General features: G+C 61.5%; 1 protein-coding gene across 9 annotated transcripts; it reads right to left on the reverse strand.

Annotated features, from left to right (window-relative positions):
* Positions 1 to 3755: 3755 nt before the first annotated feature.
* GPRC5C (G protein-coupled receptor class C group 5 member C) lies at positions 3756 to 20443 on the reverse strand. Of its 9 annotated transcripts, none has more exons than XM_073310620.1 (5): positions 20183 to 20443; positions 11667 to 12723; positions 8699 to 8793; positions 6878 to 7024; positions 3756 to 6037 (listed from the first exon to the last, which is right to left on the reverse strand). In XM_073310620.1, exons 2-5 carry the CDS (start codon positions 12679 to 12681, stop codon positions 6005 to 6007), a joined length of 1290 nt encoding a protein of 429 aa, XP_073166721.1. In that variant the 5' UTR covers positions 12682 to 12723; positions 20183 to 20443; the 3' UTR covers positions 3756 to 6004. The 9 variants fall into 9 exon arrangements, with proteins under 9 accessions (XP_073166721.1, XP_073166724.1, XP_073166723.1 ...); XM_073310623.1 differs by lacking the exon at positions 20183 to 20443 and adding an exon at positions 16351 to 16445; XM_073310622.1 differs by lacking the exon at positions 20183 to 20443 and adding an exon at positions 16351 to 16445 and having other exon boundaries at positions 11667 to 12740.
* Between the last annotated feature and the right edge of the window lie 188 nt (positions 20444 to 20631).

The raw sequence follows: 20631 nt of genomic DNA on the forward strand, positions 1-20631 counted from the left end.
CCGAGAAGAGAGCGGGGGTGAGCGCTAAGCAGAGATAGAACAGGGGTGGGCAGCGGGGGGTGCTGAGCGACGCTGGGCAGTGTTGGAGCACGTCCCCTCTGGAGGGGGGCCCCGAGCCTGGGATCTGTGACCCTGGCACCCACACCCCTCTCAAACCTTTACAGTGTGGCAGCCCCAGAGTCTGACCCAGCGGGCCCTGCTGGGTGAGGGGCTCACATGCTGAGTGAATGCCAGCCCCTGTGCCCCGTGGCTCAGAACACAGGAAACCCACCAACTCCCACTGCTGGGCTTGTGGGGTGGATCATGGGGTTAGTTCCAACCTACCCCCCCCCGAGCACAACCATCCGCGCCACGGGCCGCCCACGACGGGGAACCGGGGCGGCCAGGCAGAGCCCAGGGGAGATGCTGGAAGGGCCTGTGTGCTTCTTCCAGTGGGGCTGATGCTATAGCAATGGCTGTGGGGTGAGGGGGCAAACCCAGTGTAAACCCTGAGCTGCAGCTAACCTGCAGGAGGCAGGGAAGGGAAAGTCAGAGGCTCAAATCATGGCTAAGAGGAAAGCAGCCCCCTGCCCAGCTTCATGCCCTTCCTTTACAGACCAGAGGCTGCTGCCCCCTGACCTCTCCGGGCAGGTCTCACTGCTGGGAGGGACCTGCCCAGCCCCACTTCAGCTCTTCTCTCAGCCTCTGCCCCCAGGGTTACTCATTAACCTGAACATGGTCTCTGAGCAGAAAGCAGCCCAGGGGGAATCAAGCCAGCAGCCGTGAGGGGGCAGAAAGCACACACGGGACCCCTGGCACCTGCAGGAGCACTCCTTCCACCACGGGACTGGGAGAGCGACAGGGCTGTGGGGGAGCGCGGGAGGGCCCTCGGGTGGGTGACAAGTGCCTTTGCAATGGCATGTGCGCACTTGGCAGGCTGCGTGAGTGTGCCAGGCAGTGTGTGCACAAGTGTGTGTGACAGCAAGGGAAAGGGGGCAGGCCAGAGCGTAGGTGGTGCAGGCGTGCGAGCAAGTGGCAGGCTGTGCACGAATGTGCGGGGGTGCAGTAGTGTATACCTGCAGCGCCAGGGTGTACAGCTGTGCGGGGATGTCCGTTGTGCAAGGCACCACACGCGCATGCTTGGATGTGCAGTCGTGGGCTGGCACGCCCAGTCCACAGACAGCAGACTGCAACCCGTGCTCTGAAGCTGCCTGGGAGGTGCCGTGCCCAGGGCCCCAGCCTGGTCCATGCCCCTCCAGGCAGGGGCTGGGAGATGAACTGAACTCATGGCTTGAAGAGCCACCAGTCACAGCCTTGCTGCTCCAGAGCATTTGATTGCAGCTCCCAGACTGCATCCTTGAGCGAGGCTCCCCGGTCCCCTCTGTACGCCTGGGAAACGTCGCCCCTGGGGCCTTTCCGGGCTGAGGGCCCCATGCTGCGTTCAGGCTCCAGGAACGGCCACCTTTCCCTGCCCTGTGCTGGCTGGGGTCCCTGCCCACCACGGTCCATCCTGATACACCCGCGGCCTGGGTAGAGGAGGCTCTCACAGGGGCCTGCACCGAGATCAGGGGCCAGGGCTCACTCAGTGGGGCTGGGTCTGTGCCACCAGCAGCCAGGCACCTGCCGGCTGCACCTACCCTGTTACCGCCAAGCTGCGGCTCATGGAGACAGCAGGTCCCTGCCCCTCCTCAGCCTAAAGAGCCTCGGCCCAGAGCTGGGCCGTGAGCCGAACCCCAGCTGTCAGCCTGCCCCCAGGCAGCCCCCTCCTCTGCTGCCCCAGGCCCAGCAGAGCCCCGCTCTGGCTCGACGAGCCTGTTCCCTGCCAGGGCTCCTCTCATCTTGGTGCAGCAGCTATTAGCAGCACAGTCGGACCTTGTATGCGCCAGGCTGATGTCGACTCCCTCACCCATGCCTGGTGCCCTCTGTGCTCTTACTCCCCTAGGCCTGGCAGGTCTGCCCCGCAGCCTGAGGGGGAGGTGGAAGCTGCTCCTGACCCAAGGCCCTGCTGCCTGCCGAGAAGGGGTGGGCGCTCCATTGCCAGCAGGGGATGTGCTGGCATCGCGCCCAGGATAGCTGGGGTGGAGCAGCTGCCCAGGGTTCTCGCCGCTGCTCCCTGCCCTGCGAGGGCTGCGTGCTGTTGGCAGCAGTGCCCTGGTGAACGCCCACGTGGAACAGCCGCCCACGAGCCCCTTGGCCACCCTCCGGGCAGGGAGCTTGGAGACAGAAAAGCCCTCTTGGGTCTCGCCTTGTGTGGCCCCAGGCCCAGCGCAGGGCTCCTCCTTTTGGTCCCAGCTGATTGTTCCTGGCTCTGGCATTACAGGGAGGGGCCCACGGGCACGTCTCAAACATGGAGCCAATGGCAATGGAGTCCTTTCACCCAGCTGACCTGCCCAAGCCCGAGCCCCGACTCCAGCACAAAGCCGTTAAGGGACTTGCCCTGGGGAGGGAACCCAGGCCAGCTAACCTGCCCCACCGCCTGGGGTGCCCGCGTCTCAAGGAGGAAGAGGTTGCAGGCTCCCGCGAGCCCTGACTGAGGAGCTCCAGGTGCTAAATAATTCATGGAGCCGCTATTTGCTCAGGTTCTCACTTCCTGCCTGGCAGGAAAATCACTGCAGAAGGGGAAAGACAATCCGGGCAGGAGAAACCTCACCTGACCTTGGGACGTCCTTTACTACCCTCCCTCCCCCAGCTGGCTGGCCCTATCGCCCGCCCCAGGGACACAACATGCAGCCAAGCAGCTGCACCCGCCTTGCACTCTGGGGCTCCAGTTCAGAACGTGCATGAGAACCGCCAGGGGAATGAGTTTGATAGGTCTCAGCCCCGCATGCACTTGGCTACAGTCTCTGCTCTGCAGACAGGCACAGCGGGGGGAGCTGAAGGTCAGGAGTGAGGGGCATCAGCAGAGCCGTAGGGATGGGGAGCCCAGGGCAGGGATACCAGGGGGCTGCAGGGCAGGATTAAGGAGGAGAGGCAGAGTGGGGGGGGCAGGGCTGAGGAGTGCAGAATGGTGGTTGGGAATAAAGAGGAAAATTGGGGAAGGCTGGAGAGGACCCTGCCTCCAAAAAAAAAAAAAAAAAAAAAAAAGCCAACCCACACTGTCCAGGCTCCCCGGGAAGGGCTGGGACACCACGTTTCCTTATAACCCACGGCAGGATCCCAAAGCTGCCACCTGACTCACCCACATTCCTCCTGCTGCAGCCCAGCCCCTGCGGGGCGGCCCAGGGAGCAGAGGCGGAGGGCAGGTGCCGCGCTCGTGGGAATGAGGCCGAGCTGTGCTGGGAAGGGACGTGCTCGGCGGCACCGCGACTCCAACCCACGGAAGGAACAAATCAGGCCGTGGGCCCAGTGCTTCCTGCGGGGGAACAAGACGGCGAAGGCAGGAAGCTCCGCGGGGTTTACAACCAGCCCCGGGAAAACTTCGTTGACTGGATTAATTCCATTAGGGCAAAGCAGGGGCTGTCGGAGGCTGCGGAAGGCTGCCCCTGGAAGGGTGATTTCCCCTCAGCCCCTTGCTCCAGGCACTTGTGTCAGCAGGGCGGATTCAGTCTGGCCCCCTGAGCTCCAGCCACCTATTTACTGGGTGGGAGCGAGAAGCAAATCCCCCAGGCTCTAACCAATTTCCCCCTCCTCCACCCAACTGGCCTGCAAGACGTCCCCATTCCCTCTCCCACTCCCCCCCAAGACGACCTACACGTGCAATGCGCCCCCGCCCCTCCGTTCCCCGTCTATCCAACCGCAGCTCCCCTCTCTGAGCTGGACAGGGACCGACGACCGCGCCGTGTAGGGAAAATCAGCTTTATTCTGCACACACAATGACCGAAAAAAAGCCAAAAGTCACCTGAAAAGAAAAAGGGACAGTTCTGCGCTGGGGGAGGGGGAACAACATCTGAGTCAACAGCTCGCTGGCTCCAGCACGAGCGGCCCCCTGTGCCCCTGCACCCCACCGTGGCTCTGGGTGCAGCTGAGCTCAGTGCTCCATACGCAGCCCGGGGGAGGCTGATCCCTGTTCTCAGCGGCACTGGGGTGATCCCGGAACGCCGCTGCTGACACCAATGTGGACTCGCTCCCCCTGGACACCGGGGCGAATGAGAGCAGAATCTGGCCCTTTGCATGTCAGAGCCCAAAGATGGCCGAGGGACTGGCCACGCCCACATCATCCAATATATTTGTTTGCAGGATAGTTTAAAAAACCAAATGATCTCACAGTCCCTGAAGGAAGGCCCTGAGTGCGTCGCTCTCAGAGGCTGGAGAAGAGGCCAGAGAAGAGGCCAAAGGGTTGTTCAGAGGGGGAAGGGGCAGCTGCTGGATCTCTGTCTTTCCCCACTCAGTCTCCTCCTCCCCCCACACCATGGCCTGTTTCTTGCCTCTGATCTCACTCTGCGCCAGGAGATCACTTGCCCTCTCCGCAGCCAGCGGCATGGGAAGCGGATCTGTGCCGTCATCCCCACTTGGCGGATGGGGGAAACTGAGGCACAGCAGGAGTCAGGGCTGGGGTGAGAGCTGTGGTGCTGCTGGCTCCCCAGCCTGCATTCTGACCCCAGCCCCACAGCTCCATGCCTATGGTGGAGGAGGGAAGGGATCCTGGGACGGCTGAAGTCAAGAGGAAGCCCTGGGAGGCCACAGCAGGTCTCAGAGCAGCTGGCTGGCGGCGCAGGGCACTCACAGGGTGGGAGGGGACAGGACCCCAACCCCAGTTCTGCTCCATCTGCACATTCACACTGGTGGCAGCCCACTCGGGGGCTCCCCCACCCCCATGGGAGACTGTTGCCAGCTCCCCACACAGCACACACCCAGCTGCAGCAGCTGCCCCAAGAGTCACCACACGTGCATGGGGTACTTGCTGCCATTCCATGGGTCCTGCCGCTGGCTCCACTCTGCACCTGGCTGGGGAGACCCCCACTCCGAGCCCCGGCTGGGGCAGGGGAACAGACAGCAGTTGCTGCAGAGGGGTCAGCCTTTACCGACAGTTCCCATACAGCAGGTCTGTGAGCAAACACGTCTATGCACCTTGCTCTCCAAACCCAGGACGGAGATGCCCAGGAGAAAGCACCACGTGGTCTCCCACGTCAGCTGCGGGGCTTCCCGAGAGAACGCCTCTCAGAGCCAGGCGGGGACCCAGCCAGAACCTGCACCAAGACGTGGTGGGGAAGATACCACACGGGCTTTGCAACAGGAAGGATGGACCCCAGGGCAGGGCCTGTGGAGGATGCCAGCCCTGGGACCCGCTTCTTCCATGCCGGGCTGAATGGGCGTGGCTCCAGGGCAGGGAACGCCACGCAGCCCCTGGAGGGCCCCACACCCAGGGCAACAGCCGGGGAGATCTGTGTGGCTCTGTCCAAGGCAGGCCCCAGCCGAGACCTGCTCAGCTCAGCTCTCTGCAAGCGGAGGCTCCATCAGACAGAGGTGCTCGCCCGTCTCCCACGTGAAGCTACTGCCTTCGAAGCCTGCAGCCGCTCTCCGGCCGCAGCGACTTGTGGGTGGTTCTCCTGTATCCGGACACCGCGTGGCAGATTGTCCTGCGGCTTCAGGAGGGGACAGGGAGTGAATCGATGGAGCCAGCGGGTAGAGTGGGTGCTGCAGCAAAGCTAACGTGGCCCATGCAGCTGAGAGGTGATTCCCATGGGGACAAGGCGCTGCCAGGAGGGTGACCACTGCCAAGGGGGACCCCGGTGGATTTCCAGGAAGGGCTGTTCCCACATTTGGACCCAACCTCAGCAGCCCCTGGAGCATCCCAGCCCATAGGCAGCCTGTGTAGTCCAGCCTCCCCAGCAGGAGGATCAATAGCATAGCAGGGGTGAGGGCCAAGCCAGTGTTTAGCAGAGTCTCTGGGTTCCCTCTGGGGACGGCTGGGTGGGGAAGGAGCTGGATTTTCTCTCCTCTTCTGGGCTGGCTGGAGGCTCCAGGATCAGTTCCCATTGTTGGCCTTGGCTTGAATGTCCATGGGTGGGGAAGGAGACAGGTTCCCTCTTTGGAGGAAGGGGATCGCCGGTGATTTCTAGAGCTGCAGGAGCCAGGGCGTGCATCTCTACCATCTGCTCTTGCTGTACGGAGAGGGAGCCTACAGCAGAGAGATGGAGATCAGGGTGCAGCCAAGAGGCACAGCCGTATCTTAGACGTGGAATTCCCCTGGACATGGCCGAGTTGGAGTCAGCAGGGGTTTGTCCAACGGCCTCTCACTTTGTCACACGCCCGAGTCCGGGCCTTGGTTTAAATAAACAAACTGATTGTTCTGACAGTCTAGAAATGAGCCAGTTCCTGTCCGGGACAAAGTATCAGAGGGTAGCCGTGTTAGTTTGCATCCACAAAAACAACAAGGAGTCCGGTGGCACCTTAAAGATTTATCCCAAATAGATCGGTTAGTCTTTATGGTGCCACCGGACTTTCGTTGTTTTTGTCCGGGACAGGTCAGATCCCATCAGAAAGGCAGCGGTAAAAACCCCGCGATTCCGAGGCGGGGGTGGAGAATAGTGCACTCTATTTGCACCAGTCCTGACCCTCCGCGCAAGGGAACTGGGAAATCTCATCCCCAGCTGCGGAAGGAGGGTTTTTATTCCCAGACCTGCCACTGAGGTCCTAGACCCTTCGAATGAAGCACGATCGATTTCCGATCCCTGCAGATTCCCAGGCCAGCTGGGAAGGCTGGAGTTAACAACAGGATGCAAGGACGATGGGTCCTAGTAGCAATACAATCCCTTGGATTTACACGCAGGAGGCACTTCCACCAGGAGGTCTCCAAACACCTTCACAAAGGGCGGGTGTGTGTGTGTGTGTGTCTGTCTAATCCCTATTTAACAGGTGGGGAAACTGAGGCACAGAGCACAACAGTCCCATAGGGAGACCCCTGCTGTAACCACTCGACCATGCTGCTGCAGTGGCCCAGATGCACGTTATCACAGACCTGGATGCCCTTGCCATCCTTCTGGGCTGCTGCGTGCCAGCTTTGTGCCACGTAGGCATCCTCTGCACGCAGGGTGGAGTTGGCACTGCTGATCACCTGGCTGTTGGCGGTGGCCCGGGGGAGAATGACGTCGTGGGTGCCTTCGGACTGGAAACAGAACAAGCGAGGACAGGGCTGAGAAGAGACCTGGCTGGCACTTTGGAGCGACTCAGCTACCCCCCAGCTTCCCCAAGTCTCCTGGGCTTGCCACCCAGCCCCACCCTAGCGCCCAGCCCCGTCCCTGCAGGGAGGGGCTCTCCAGGCACCAACAGGGACCATTCAAATCAGCTCTCACAGTCTAGGTAGAAAGTGCAGGGCCTGTCCACCCACCTCCCCCATCTGCAATGGGGCCAGGGATGCCCAGGTAGAGAGCCCCTGGTGCAACCTGCCCCCAGCCCAACCGCGTCAGGCTGCGCCCAGCTGCACCCTAATGCGACTGGAATCTGGAGCAGCTCACGGCAGGGTGCTGGGGACTGGCCTCTTGCTCAGCTCACTCCCTTCGCAGGCTGATGATGCCCACTGCTGCGCCCATCCACATCCCGCCTGGCATAGTCCCGGTGGGGAGGGGGACTGGGTTTATCTGTCTCATGAAGCAACCCCCCTGTGGCCACAGTGACACCTATAAAGCAGGGGTGGGCAAACTTTCTGGCCCAAGGGCCACATCTGGGTATGGAAATTGTATGACAGGCCATGAATGCTCATGAAATTGGGGGCTGGGATGTGAGAGGGGGTGCGGGGTCTGGGGTGGGGCCAGAAATGAAGAGTTCATGCTGCGGGAGGGGGCTCCAGGCTGGGGCAGGGGTGTGGGTGTGGGGTGAGGGCTCTGGCCGGGGGTGCGGGCTCTAGGGTGCAGGAGGGTGGGACTGAGGGGTTGGAGGGCAGGAGGGGGATCAGGGCTGGGGCAAGGAGTTAGGGTGCTGGAGGGGGTCAGGGGTGAAGGTTGTGGGTAGCGCTTACCTCAAGCAGCTCCTGGAAGCAGTGGCATGTCCCTCCTCCGGCTCCTACACAGAGGCACTGCCAGGCGGCTCTGTGCACTGTCCCATCCGCAGGTGCTGCCCCTGCAGCCCCCATTGGCCCCATTTGCTAGCCAATGGGAGCTGTGGGGATGGCACTTGGGGTGGGGGCAGTGTACAGAGCCCCCTGCCTGCCCCTACGCGTAGGAGCTGGAGGGGGGATGTGCCACGGCTTCTGGGAGCTGTGCAGAGACGCTTCCCGCTCCCGCTCCCCAGCAGGAGCTCAAGGACCGGATTAAAACGTCTGAAGGGCCAGGTGCGGCCCCCGGGCTGTAGTTTGCCCATCCCTGGGATAAAACCTCCGCATGAAAGTAAAAGAAGATCCCAGGCGGGGGGATTCTGGGGAACCCCAAAAAGCAAATGCCAATGGCCCCAGGACCATTTTATGACCATAGCATAACCGAGACCAGGGCCCACTGTGCCAGGCGGCTGCACAGACACTGGGTGGGAGACGATCCCTGCCCAGATGGCGTCACAGGCTGGACAGGCCAGACAGGCAGACGGCGGGAGGGGAAACCGAGGCCCAGAGGGAGAAGTGACTTGCCCAAGGCGGCTCAGCAGGCTAGCGGCAGAGCTCGGGATGGAACATACACGCCCCGGCGCCCTGCCTAGAGATTGGGCTGCCTCGCTTGGCCACAGCCTTGTGTCTTGGCTGGAGAGCGGGGCCTGGGCTGGGACATTCTCCCGTCCTGCCCCCAGGGGATACCCAGGCAAGCGACCGCCGGCCGGCTGACGTGGGGAGACCACGCACACTCGCGGTCTGACTTACGGGCCCTTTGTGCATCAGAGCCATCTCCGTGGGCTGGAACACGCTGGTCACCAGCTGACCATTGTACCCGCTATAAGGCGACACCGGTTTCTTGGCTGAAAAGAGAAAAAGCACCAGGCCGCACTCAGAGGTGGATTAAGATTCACTGGGGCCCTGGGCACAAAGAGCTTTTGGGCCCCCCACACGCTGTGGGCAGAGGTGCTGGACCAGGGGGCCCAGGCCCACCCCTTTAACATGGGCATAGTCGCCTCGGGCAGGTGCGGAGCAGTGGCAGCAGGGGATCTGGTCCAGCTTCTTCCCGGGGGGCAGGGACACGGGTCGGGGGCTGTTCTTAGGCCCCCCGGCCCTCCCATCCAAGGCAGGTGGTGCGTCCAGGGCTCCCCATGGCAGCTTTCACCACCGCCCAGCTCCAGCTTCTGGCCTGGCCGGGGGTGGGGGCCCAGGGAAGAGGAGGAGCAGGGGATGGGGTCACAGTTCCGGCACCAGTGCCGCACCCCCCCCTTCTACAAGGTTCTGGCACTCGTGGGGCTCCCCAGTTGGCCGGGGCTCCCAGGCACAGGGCCCAGGGGCCCGTGCGTTAATCCACCACTGCCACACTATTGCGTGCGGAAGGGCGTAGAGAGACCTCTCTCCGGCGGGCGGGGACCTCCTGGCTGGACACCGGCGTAGATGGCTGCGGTCGGACACAAGCCCACTGAAACCGATGGGAATGGGGCCCCGAGGTCAGTAACCTTTGGATCGGACGCACGACAAGGGGCTTGACGGAGGTGGAGACGGGACGTGATGGTTTTCACGCTGCCTTAACAAGCTGGCAGCCTTCCAGTGCGGGCAGGTGGCAGAGCCCGGGAGGCGTCACACAGACCGGCGAGCCATAGAATCACACAAACCTGGGGCTGGAAGGGCCCTTGAGAAATCACCAAGTCCAGCCCCCCATGGCAGGCAAACCTAGACCACCCCAGCCCAGGGCACTGGCTGGCTTTTGGCCTCTCCACATGCTGGTAGAACCATGGCAGTTAGGGGGTTACGGTTACACCAGTACAACCCCAAGTGGGGCCGCAGTTACACGGGGCTCGAGGGGCCTTATACCGGAGTATTTTAGGGTTATACGATGGGACTGCCTGCGATAGCAGGAACTGGACTCAGGGACCCCTGTCTACTCCCATGTTCCTCTCTTATTCCCCCGTGTGTACAGGAATAAGCTATACGGGTACCAGCACCTGTGTCCCGCTATGACTACGTCCCCACTAGGAGGGCTGCACCGCTCTCCCTAGACTGGTGTCATTAACGGGGTACAACTTGCGGGCGCAGACCAGCCCTACAGGTCAGAAGGCGGCGGTGAAGCAAGGATCTGTTTATGGCACAGCACCGACAAGCAGGGTTTTAATGAGCTAACTCACAAGAGGTCCTCCCACCGCAGGCGAGCAGCTGGGGGCTGGAGGCAAGGTTTGTTTGGCCTCAGTCCCAGCAGCAATTAAGTCACATGCAGTCTCAGCCAATCAGTGCCAGTCCATGTTATTTACGCGCAAGCAATGGTTTGTTATCGTAGGGTCACTTGGGAGCTCTGGCGGGTTGGGAGGACTGTGCATGCGTGGGAAACACAAGCCTGTTACTGTAGGGTGGCTTGCGAGCCCTTTCTCGCCTGGCTTCTCGATGGAGCTGGGTTGCTGCCCAGGTTTGTTATCGCAGGGTCTCCTGGACGCTGCTGGGCTGAGTGGGGGGAGGCCGGAAGAAATGGCAGCTACACAGTCTCATCGGGGAGGAAAAGCCCATGAAGAACACCGGGCTCTTGGCAACAGGCACAGGGGAGAAAAGGGGTGGGCTCCCCCAGCATCAAGTGTCCCAGGCCAGCAAACGCAGCCTGTGTGTGGTTTCCGGAACGACAACAATTGAAGCCATTCTTTCAGACCGGTCCAGGTTGGTCGTGAGCAGGTATCTGGCTGTTCCCTCACCAGATCCAAGCGCACGGGTGGTTTCTGTCCAGGTCCTGCTGGATGGACTGTGCCACAACAAACTTTCCCACCAGGGCAGGCTGCCTGGCTGACAACTCCCTCCCAGGAGCCACGCTCTGTGCTCCACAAAGGGGTGTTTGTATTGGAGCAACCGGGGGGGCCCCCCGTCAGCATCAGGGCTCCGCGGTGCTGGGCACGCACACAGGACCCTGCCCCAGAGAGCTCGCCGCCTAACACACCAAGACACTGAGTGTAAGAGGCAATAGGGGTGAGGTGGCCGGAGAGGGGCAGGGAGAGACAGGCAGCTGCCACGGGCACAGCCTGGAGCTGCGGATTCACACAGTGGGTTTCATTAGAGGACATAAACAAGTTCGATCTCAGCCCTCCCCACCGGGCACAGGCCCTGCCACCCTCTGCTGGGGTGACATCAGACGGGTGGGTATAATGCCACATGTAAACCTCCCTGTACACGGGAGTGGTGGCCTCCAGGTCCCTGCCGAAGCCACGGCTCACAGCACACTCTGTCATCATCATCAGCCCTATCACCGCCTCCCTTGCCCCGTCCCAAATATTTGGCTGAATGGAGGTGGCGGGGAGTCCTTAGATGGAAGCTCCCCTGAGTCACAAAGGGCTCAATTTTGCCCAGCACCGAGCTCCCCCGAGAGGTGCTATGCAGCCAGCTCCCACGGAAGTCAAGCTCGGGGGAGGCAGCTCAGCACCATGCAGAGCTGGGCTCAGGGAACAGCTCACAGGGAGGTCCCCAGACCCTCCGAAAGACTCAGAGGCTGGGCTCCCATAGGACGGTGCTGTCGGGCAGCTCAAGGAATGCACGTCTGTGTGTATGAGCACGTGTGCCCATGAAGGATGGACCCCCAAGTCAGCTAGAATTTGCCGCGACAGGGGTACCAGCACCCCAGCGCAAGCCCCATCTGCAGAGAGACGTACGATCACCCAGAGCCACAGCTGCCTCTCTGCCCACTGTGCCTGTGGCCCCCTTGGCCAGGGGCTCTCCTGCCTACCTGAGGATGGTTCATCCATTGAGAAGGCCTTGTTCTCCACAAACATGCTCTGGGACTTCTGCTCCTTCAAGATGGTCTCGTAGCCCACGCCCCTGGTCGGGTACATGTTGTCCTCGTAGGCCTGCTCTGGGCCCAGCCGCGTCACGTGGGAGACCTCAGGGATGATGTAGAAGAAGACAAAGACGCAGGCGTTGGCCACCAGAGCGATGGCCAGCGTGGGGTCGTCCCAGGCCTGGCCCCCCCTCTGCTGGTTCCCGTAGAGGTACATGATGATCCAGACCACCCAGATGGTCATAGACAGGAAGGTGGTGAGGAGGATGAAGACAATGTGCTTCCTCCAGTGCTTGTAGCGGCCGCAGAGGGCGGGCCAGGCGGTGGCAAAGGCTGCCAGCAGGAGGAACATGACAAAGATGAGCGCCATGACAAAGTCCTCGTTGGCCAGGGCACAGGGGTCCTGGGAGGGGCCACTGCTCCTCACCAGGGTGATGAGCAACCACTCGGCGTTGATGATCACCTCCACCAGGGCCAACAGCAGGGCCACGCCGAAGGTCACCCAGCCCTGCAGCCCATGGTTCCTCCTGGCCAGGAAGTTGAGGGTGAGGGCATGGGCCACCAGACAGGAGAAGCAGATCCCGAAGAGGACCCCGAAAAGGAAGCGCCGCGAGGCGCAGGTGGAGAAGTCCTGCTTGACGATGAAGTCGAAGGTCAGGCAGAAGAGGCCAAACGTGCCCAGGAGGAAGAACGCCTGAGTCCCCACCAGGCTCTTCTTCCTGGGGTCCTGCACAAAGGGCAGGCTGGCCACCAGGATGATGGTGAGCACGAAGCTGCTCACTGCCCCAAAGCTGGCCACCGCCTCCAGCACGATGCCCCAAGCCGCCGACAGGTCGCAGAGGTTATAGTACAGCGAGGGCAGGTCCGTGCCGCACCCAGACGGACGGGCCTCCTGAGCTTGGCACGCGGGGAGAAGGCTCAGCGGGAGCCACACAGACATCAGCAGCAACCAGGGCGTGGCCATCCTGGGCTGTCACGAAGGCACCGGGCGGGGTTCCCAAGGAGCCTGTAAAAATTGGACAGCTGGAGAAACAAGGTTGGTAACCTGAGAAAACAATTCCTCGGCCCTAGAGATTGGGACCCCCCGGGGTGTGGGCCTGGGAGCCGGGCTGGAATCTCACCAGCTCACAGCTCGCTGCTGCTGACGCCTGCCCCAGGCTGCTGGAGGTTTCCCAGGCTCTCAGGGGATCGTCTCCCTCTACCTGCCAGCAGCACCTGGCTCTTCCAGGCACTGAGCCCCGGCCTCCCTCACCTGCACGTAGCTCTAGCGTGTCCTGCAGGCCCAGGCCAAGAACCACCCGACTGCACCTTCGCTTCAAACTGCCTCAGCCCTTCCTGCCCAAATAGTTCGCTCTTCTCTGCCACTCGCTCTGTTTTTGGCAGACCCTGTAGCCCCGGGATTCACTCACTCCCCCACTTCGATCCCCGCCTCCCCTGCCTCACATTCCCCGCTCCACCCCACCCTGTCCCCGCAATGTCAGGGCAGCACTCTTCTGAATCAAGAGCCGTGACTTTAATACAATTGGCTACTTTGCCGCCCTGCCCCTCCCGTCCCACTGGAAGTTACAGCCAGCTGGAATGCTACGGTGGCCGGTTTGCACCACCGAGTTAAGGCTCCCTGGGTTTGCACCTCGCCTCTCCTGGATGTGACTTGGCAACTGTGTCACCTCTCCAAAGCTAAGGAGGGCTGGCCCAGGCCGGTGCTCGGCTAGGAGACGCACCGTGCCCTAGGGGGAGAGTCAGTGGAGAACCCGTGTACGAGGAGTGCTGAAGTGCAGTTGTTTGGGTGAGATCGCTTGCGGTCACTGAAGATCACACAGCCTGGATGTCCTAGCCAAATCCCAGTCTAGGGGATTGCATCCTTCCTAAATCCCCCCCCAACCAACGGGACATGGCTTCGTGTCCTAAACAGCCCCAAGGGCTGCAGTGCATTGTTCAATGGCTGCTCTGGCTCCTCCCCAGAGGTGGCCGGGAATGATGGATTCATTCTCGTCTGTACAGACTCGAGAGGCCGCAATGCCAGCTTTCCCTGGAGACATGCGTTATCGTACGGAGGAAGGGATGTTGCTTTATCCTCTCCCAGAGGAGGAAAGCGAAGCCTGCAGGGGCTGGATGACTCCAAGGCCCCAAAGAGAGACAGTGGCAAATCCAGGACCAGAGTGCTCGGGAGATCCTGGTTCCCAGGCTTGTGCTCCGACTGGTTTGCCATCAGGACACACGGGGAAGTACTGGGGAAACGGACTGATCCGTCCCTTCCCCAGGCTTCAGCTACGGAGCCTTTCCTATTAGGGAGGAATAGGAGCCGCACTTAACCCTTTACACCACGGGACAGAAAGATCCCTTCACTTTCACTTGTTTCCTAGCAGGCCAAACCCAGGCCTGGGGTAAGTCATGGGCCTTGCCCCGGCTTATGTCAATGTTTGCCCCACGTACGGCAGCCTGGCGTAGAATTTCCTACAGCTCAGATACTATCCCGCATTAGGAGCTGGTTTGGCTCAGTCTAGGCTGGTGCCATTTTTCTCCAGACCTTTACAAGCTGCATGTCGTGTCGTGGGGGCGGGGGCAGGGAGCAAGGACAGAGCCTTGTGGGAGAAGGATCTGGCCTAGAGAAAAGGCACATGGTTACTACTGGGTTCCACGTGGGCTGGTTTCAGCCCCAGGTCTGGGCAGAAAGGCCCCTATTCCTGCTTCCACCCTGCACGCAGCCCACAGGGAGATTTTCTTACCCATCCCGAGCCCCTTCCTCCACTAGCTGGTTCTTCATTCCACCCATCCCCGTTCCTCTCTCCCCTGCTCGGCATGAAGGACACGAAGTCAGAGCAGGTCACAAAGCACAAACCAGCCACGAGCAAACGTCTCTGAGGTTTCACAGCAGAATAGAGCCACAGACCGTGTGCAGTGAAACACGCCTAATCCAGGCTCTGCGGACAGCCCCCACTGTCCCCCAGCCTCTCCAGTTCCAGGCCCCTCGCTCTTACACAGGAGCCAGGCAGCATTTCTGTCTCCCACCACCTCCCCAGGGGGCTGGCTGTGGCCCCGGCATCCATCCTGGATTGCTGGGGTCTGGCCATGGGGGTGGGGTGCATGTGTATACAACAGAGGAAAGATGGGGAGAAGAGAACCGTGTCCCCTCCTCTCTCCATTAGATGCCTACTGGGACAGAGGCAAGGCACTTCCCTTCTCAAGGTGTGTCTGTGTCACTCCACTCCTGATACAGCTGGGGAAACTGAGGATAAGCCACTCACTCAAGTCACACAACAAGTCTGTGGGAATAGAAGCCAGGAGTCCTGACTTCCATCCCCCCTCCCTCGCTACTCTAACTGACTAGCCCCCACTCCCCTCCCAGAGCCAGGGCAAGAACCCAGGAGTCCTGGCTTCCAGCTCCCTCTGATCTAACCACAAAACACAATTATCCCTCTCTGAGCCAGGAATCAGAGGAGCAGCCGTGTTAGTCTGTATTCACAAAAAGAAAAGGAGGACTTGTGGCACCTTAGAGACTAACCAATTTATTTGAGCATGAGCTTTCGTGAGCTACAGCTCACTTCATTGGAAAGCTGATGTTCAAATAAATTGGTTCGTCTCTAAGGTGCCACAAGTCCTCCTTTTCTTTTTGAGCCAGGAATAGCGCTCAGGAGCCCTGAGCCCCAACCCCCAGCTCTAACCCACTAGCCCCCACTCTCCTCCCAGAGGCGGGGATAGAACCCAGAAATCCTGGCTCGCAGCGCCCCCCCGACCCACTAGCCCCCACTCTCCTCCCAGAGGCGGGGATAGAACCCAGAAATCCTGGCTCGCAGCCCCCCCCCGACCCACTAGCCCCCACTCTCCTCCCAGAGGCGGGGATAGAACCCAGAAATCCTGGCTCGCAGCCCCCCCCCCCGACCCACTAGCCCCCACTCTCCTCCCAGAGCGGGGGATGGAACCCAGGAGTTCTGGCTCCCAGCCCCCCCCCACTAGCCCCCACTGTCCTCCCAGAGCCTTCCCCTTGTGCCCCAGAGGATGGCCCCAGCCCCGCCGCTTTCCCAGGCCCCCACACCGAGGCAAGGCACTGTCCCAAGCACGCCCAGGCGGGGGCCGCGGGACTGGGGGCAGGGGGCTGCTCGCTTCCAGCGGGGGAACTTGCCCCATTGTTCGTAGCCGCCCCGCCAGCGCCCGGCAGCCGCGACCCGCTCGCCCCGGAGAACTCACGCCCGGGGATCCGGATCCGGGCTCTCCCCGCTTCCCCCCGGCGGGGGGGGGGGTGTTTCCACGAGCCTCCGCTCCTGGGTCCTCCGCACCCCACGGCGAGGGGCGCTTGGGGCCGCGGCTCCGGCTGGGGCGGGCTGGCTGCTAAGCCCCGGAGCCTGCCAACTTCTGCCGCCCAGCGGCGCCGGGGGGCGGCCGGGCTCCTACCTGGGCGGCGATCACGGCGTGCGCGGAGCCGGGATTGGCGGCCCGGCCCTTCGGGGGAAGCGGCCCCGCGCGGCGCGCACAGCCCGGGGCCCCCTCGCCAGCCGGCTGCTCGGAGCGCGCCCGCTCCGCTTCCCCAGCCCCCGAGCCCAGCCGCTCCTGCCCGCCCGCCCGCCCTTGGCCCAAACTTCCCGGCTGCAGCCCCCCGCCCGCCAGCGCAAGCCCCGGGGCCAGGGGCTTCTCCTACCCGGAGCGCGGGTCCGGGGGCTGCCGGCGCCCCTGCCGCGCGGTGGGTGCTTCGGGATCTCCCGCCACGGCGCGCCTCCCGCTCCGGCCCTCGCCCACCTCCCTCCAGCGCCCACCCCCCCGGCTTCCCCCGGTGTTGGCCACGTCACAGCTGATCAGCCCGGCCTGGGGCGGCCTCGCCCCCCACCCCGAGGGGTGTAACGTCTCTGGCGGGGGAACGCCGCGCCCCAGCGGATCCAAAGTTTCGGGGCATGTTCTGGACATACAGCAGGGGAATCCGGGGGGAGGGTCGGAAACCCGCAAGAGGGCAAATGGGGAACACAGGGGGAGCCCCCCCCACGCATATGTCTAGCACCCCCATAGCTAGCTCCTTCTCTCTGAACAAACCCCCCTGCTCTTCCGCCCAGCGTTGACACCTTGAAGGAGAGAACAGGGCATGGGAACCGGCAGGCCGCCCCAGCACCGGGTGACAATAGGGGACCCTGGCAGGAGGGATGGGGGAAGCCGTTGGTGTGTGTGGGGGGGGACAATCGGGGGCCCTGCTATGGGAGGAGGGGGAATGGGGGCACACACACAACCCCTGGCACCAGAGAGATAGGAGGGGTTGCAGGGAGTCCCTGAAATAGAAGGGTAGGGGAGAGACATACACAGTGGGGGAATGGAGGGAGCTCTGGGTGCTGAGCTCCCCCCGACAGAGCCCAGCTGTATCGCGCTGGGCACATCCCTGCCAGCCCACGGCTTCTACATCCCTGCCAGCCTGGGTCCTGGTGAACCTCTCGTCTTAGCTATTGCCCTTTGCTCGCCCCCCCCCTCACCCTGGTCTATGGAGCCACCATGCAGTATCTGGTATGCCAGGGAGTGCATGATTCCTACAGGAGGTGGGGGAAGGGATGTGCTGGGGGGTCCCAGGAATGGGGTGTGTTGGGGGGGCAGTAGGTACTAAGCAGGACATGTGCTTGGCTAACATGGCGACAAAGCCCCCATAGGCCTGGTGTAACGAGCGTGACAATATAAGGAGCTAATGAGGAAGTGGGGGTAATAGAGAGGAAACAATGTCCAATCCCCCATTAGCTCAGACGTCACCCACATACTCACGTGGTGATGCACAGGAGTAGGTCTGTCCCATGCTGGGCTGCCAGGAGGGCACAGGAGGCCAGGTAACAAGTGCAGCTCCCTGCAATGGCCTGGGTTATCTGAGTGTGGACACAGGTTCGGTGGGTCCGTGGCAGGAGGAAGCGTTCACCGCATCATTTGTTTGAATGCAAATAGTGAGGGGCTGAGGGGCTCAGGGATTGGGAACAGACTGAAAGGCCTTTCACATCAGGCTAAGGGCACTCACGCCTATCGGTTGTTCCCAACTGGTGACTGTTGGGTGCAATGAGCTGTTGGGGTTTCCGCCCAGTTTCATATCACAGATAAACTACAGCCCAGCTGGTACTGATTGGGGAGCACAGGAGCTAAGGGGTGAATGGAGGCTGCACTCCTCTCTCACTCACACAGAGTGAACACTGGCAGGGGGCAGCGCGTGGTGAAAGCTTGGCCTGTGGCTGCCCAGGGCTCGGGGACATCAGACTCCCGAGAATCAGGCACCTTCCCCCTGCACCAAATTATTCAAGTCGAAAAGCAGGATAATTGAAAAAGTCCATGTGTTGGCGTAACGTGTTTGTAAAGTACGGGCCACGTCCTCGCTCACAGGGAGCCACTTGGAGGACAAAAGCCTACTACTGCTACGTTTTAATGGAGTTACCCCGATGGCTCAGGTGGTAGTAGACGCTGTGCTTCCTGGTGGAAAGTCCCAGGGTCAAACCCTGCTGATGATCCCAGATGGGGAGTGTAGCAAGGCTGTTATGTGAACGGGAACATCCCCAGCTCTCAGATGCTTGGGAGGGGCTGGAGACTGGTAGCTAAGATGTGCATTGAGCAGCAGAAGCTGACACCCTAGCCAGCTGTGCATGCAGCCTCCACTTACCCGGCTGTGAGTGAAAAGGCCCAAGAGACCCCAGGCAGAGCCCTTTGCCACTGTCACAAGAGGCTGGGGGGCTCCTAGGAGCTGGGAAATGCTCGTATGGAAAATGTCACCGGACTGTGGAGAGCCTTTGGCAGGGTGCAGGTATAATTAGAAAAGCCGGCCTTGGCAGCTGGTAGCAATCTGCAGCGAGAGGCCAATCCAGGAAGAGCCCCTGGAGTGGGAAGAAAAGCCCGTTGTTGAAGAAAAGAGGGAGGTTTTCGAAGCCAGTACTGTTCTGCCCTGCGGTTAGCTGGGTCAGCGGTGCACGCTCAACCCCAGGGGAAGGGAGCTGGAAGCCGGATCCACGCGAGGAACGGACCCGCGGCAGCAGAATCCAAACAACCTGAGCGCTCCCAGGCCCAGATGGATGAGCCCCTGCGGAACAGGTGGAAGGTGGGGCGGGTTGGGCCGGGAAAATCCAGGGAGTCAAGGCTCAGCCATGGTAGGCTGCACGGTCAGATAGATGCCCACTGCTGCACGGGATGTGGTAAACCATCACTGCTGCTATTTCGGGAGAGTGAGGCATGAGGGTGAAGGATTCAGCTGAAATTTCAACCCTACTATGGCAGTTTCTGCTTCCCCCCAGGGTTAGAAAATGGCAACGCGCACACCCTCCCTCCCTCGTAATCCCTTTAAATTGAGACCATTTGGCCAAGCAGAAAGTTGTGCTCAGTTCTCCTTGAAATCCCTTAATCTTCGATGCTGTATTAGATTTCAAAATACGACTCGCTCTCCCGTGGTGCGCTTTGGTTTGGTTTGGTTTTAAACAAGGTTTTGCTTTTAAACAGGGCTTGAAATGCCTTTGCCTCCCACAGCTGCCAGGACTCTGGTCACAGACTGGCTAAAGCAGGCGAGAAAGCAGAAACTGGAATCCAACTATGCCCCCAGCTATGCCCCCATGAAAGCCATCTAGGAATTCACATGCGTCCCCAGGTACGGCAGAGTAGGACAAGTGGTGAGAGCCAGGGGAGAACTGGGCTCGATTCCCAGCGGCGCTAGATGTCCTACAGGATCTTGGGGAAGGCCTCTCTCGGCCTCAGTTTCCACATCTATAAATGGGGGGATACTCCCCTACTTCACTGGGGCAGGGGGACTGGGAGGATCAGTCCATTCATGCACGCAGGGTACTCAGACACTAGAGGATGGGAGCAGGGCATGGAGATGCCAATCAATAAAAAAGGTGAATCAAGCCGTTATGCCAGCGGCCGTGAGAATCAGCAGAGATGGGTATTGCCAACAGCCCTGCCCATCCCCAGCTCAGCCACTCATGGTGTCAGGGGCTTTGCTGTTGGTGCAGGGCAAGCCCAGACCAGACCAGGGTGCGGAGGGGGTGGAGAATCCAGGAGCGTGGCCCCCACAATAGCTGGAGCCCCCAGGACCTGCACTTGTCACTGCCCAGCACAGGGCGGGGCTGGATTTGGGGAACGGCAGAACCTGCCCCTGAACAGGGACCCCTGAGTCATGTGGGGAGGCTGCTCCCCTCAGCTGGTGGGGCAGTCCCCATGGGGCTGCTTGTGTGTGGATCGGGGGGGGGGCTGGGGGAAAGGGAAGACTGACAGCGTTTGTGGGGAGAGCGAGGGAATCCATTCATCCCACCAAATAACCTTGCTGGGGCCCCGCATGTCCAGCCCTGGCCTAGGGAGCCAGCCCAGGGGTGGCAGGCGGCTGGGTAGCCGTATCTCCTCCCCCAAACTGAACTCCCTCCTCCCTGCCCCGGCAGCTTGGTGCAGCCCCATGCTGCCCTTGGCGCTGAGTGAGGCTTTTGCCCAGTCTGGCGGCTGCCGCCTCCGCAGAAGGGTTTTGTCCTTGGCTGACAACAACAAACCGTGCAAGCTGGCCCGGCTCCCCTCTCCTGCCGGACGTAAGTGCTGACCCATCAGTCCGGCCCCGGCTAGTGCCACACGCGGCTTCCTGAAGCCTGTTTCCTTCCGCAGCCCAGAGCCTGGGTTTATTTTGCCAGAGGCTGACTCAGCCCTGCACCTGACCCTTGGCCTGCTGGCACCGGCTCCCCCCGGCCTGTAAATTCTGGCCAGGGCTGTGTGTGGCAGCACTCCGTCTCCTCTCGCCGATGAGGGCGGACAGAGGGCTGTCGAGAGGGGCTGAGCGCCGAGCCAGGCTGTGCACCGAGAGATCGACCTGCGGCCAAAGTCTAACAGCCCCTACCCACTGGACAAAGGTCGAGCCGTACATGGTGCCGCTGCTCAGAGACCGCGCCTAGGCTCCTCCGTGCCTTCCTCCTGCTGCTATCGCAGGGGAGGCTTCACACCGCATCTC

Source organism: Lepidochelys kempii, chromosome 14 (genome assembly GCF_965140265.1).
Source record: "Lepidochelys kempii isolate rLepKem1 chromosome 14, rLepKem1.hap2, whole genome shotgun sequence".
NCBI classification, from domain to species: domain Eukaryota; kingdom Metazoa; phylum Chordata; order Testudines; family Cheloniidae; genus Lepidochelys; species Lepidochelys kempii.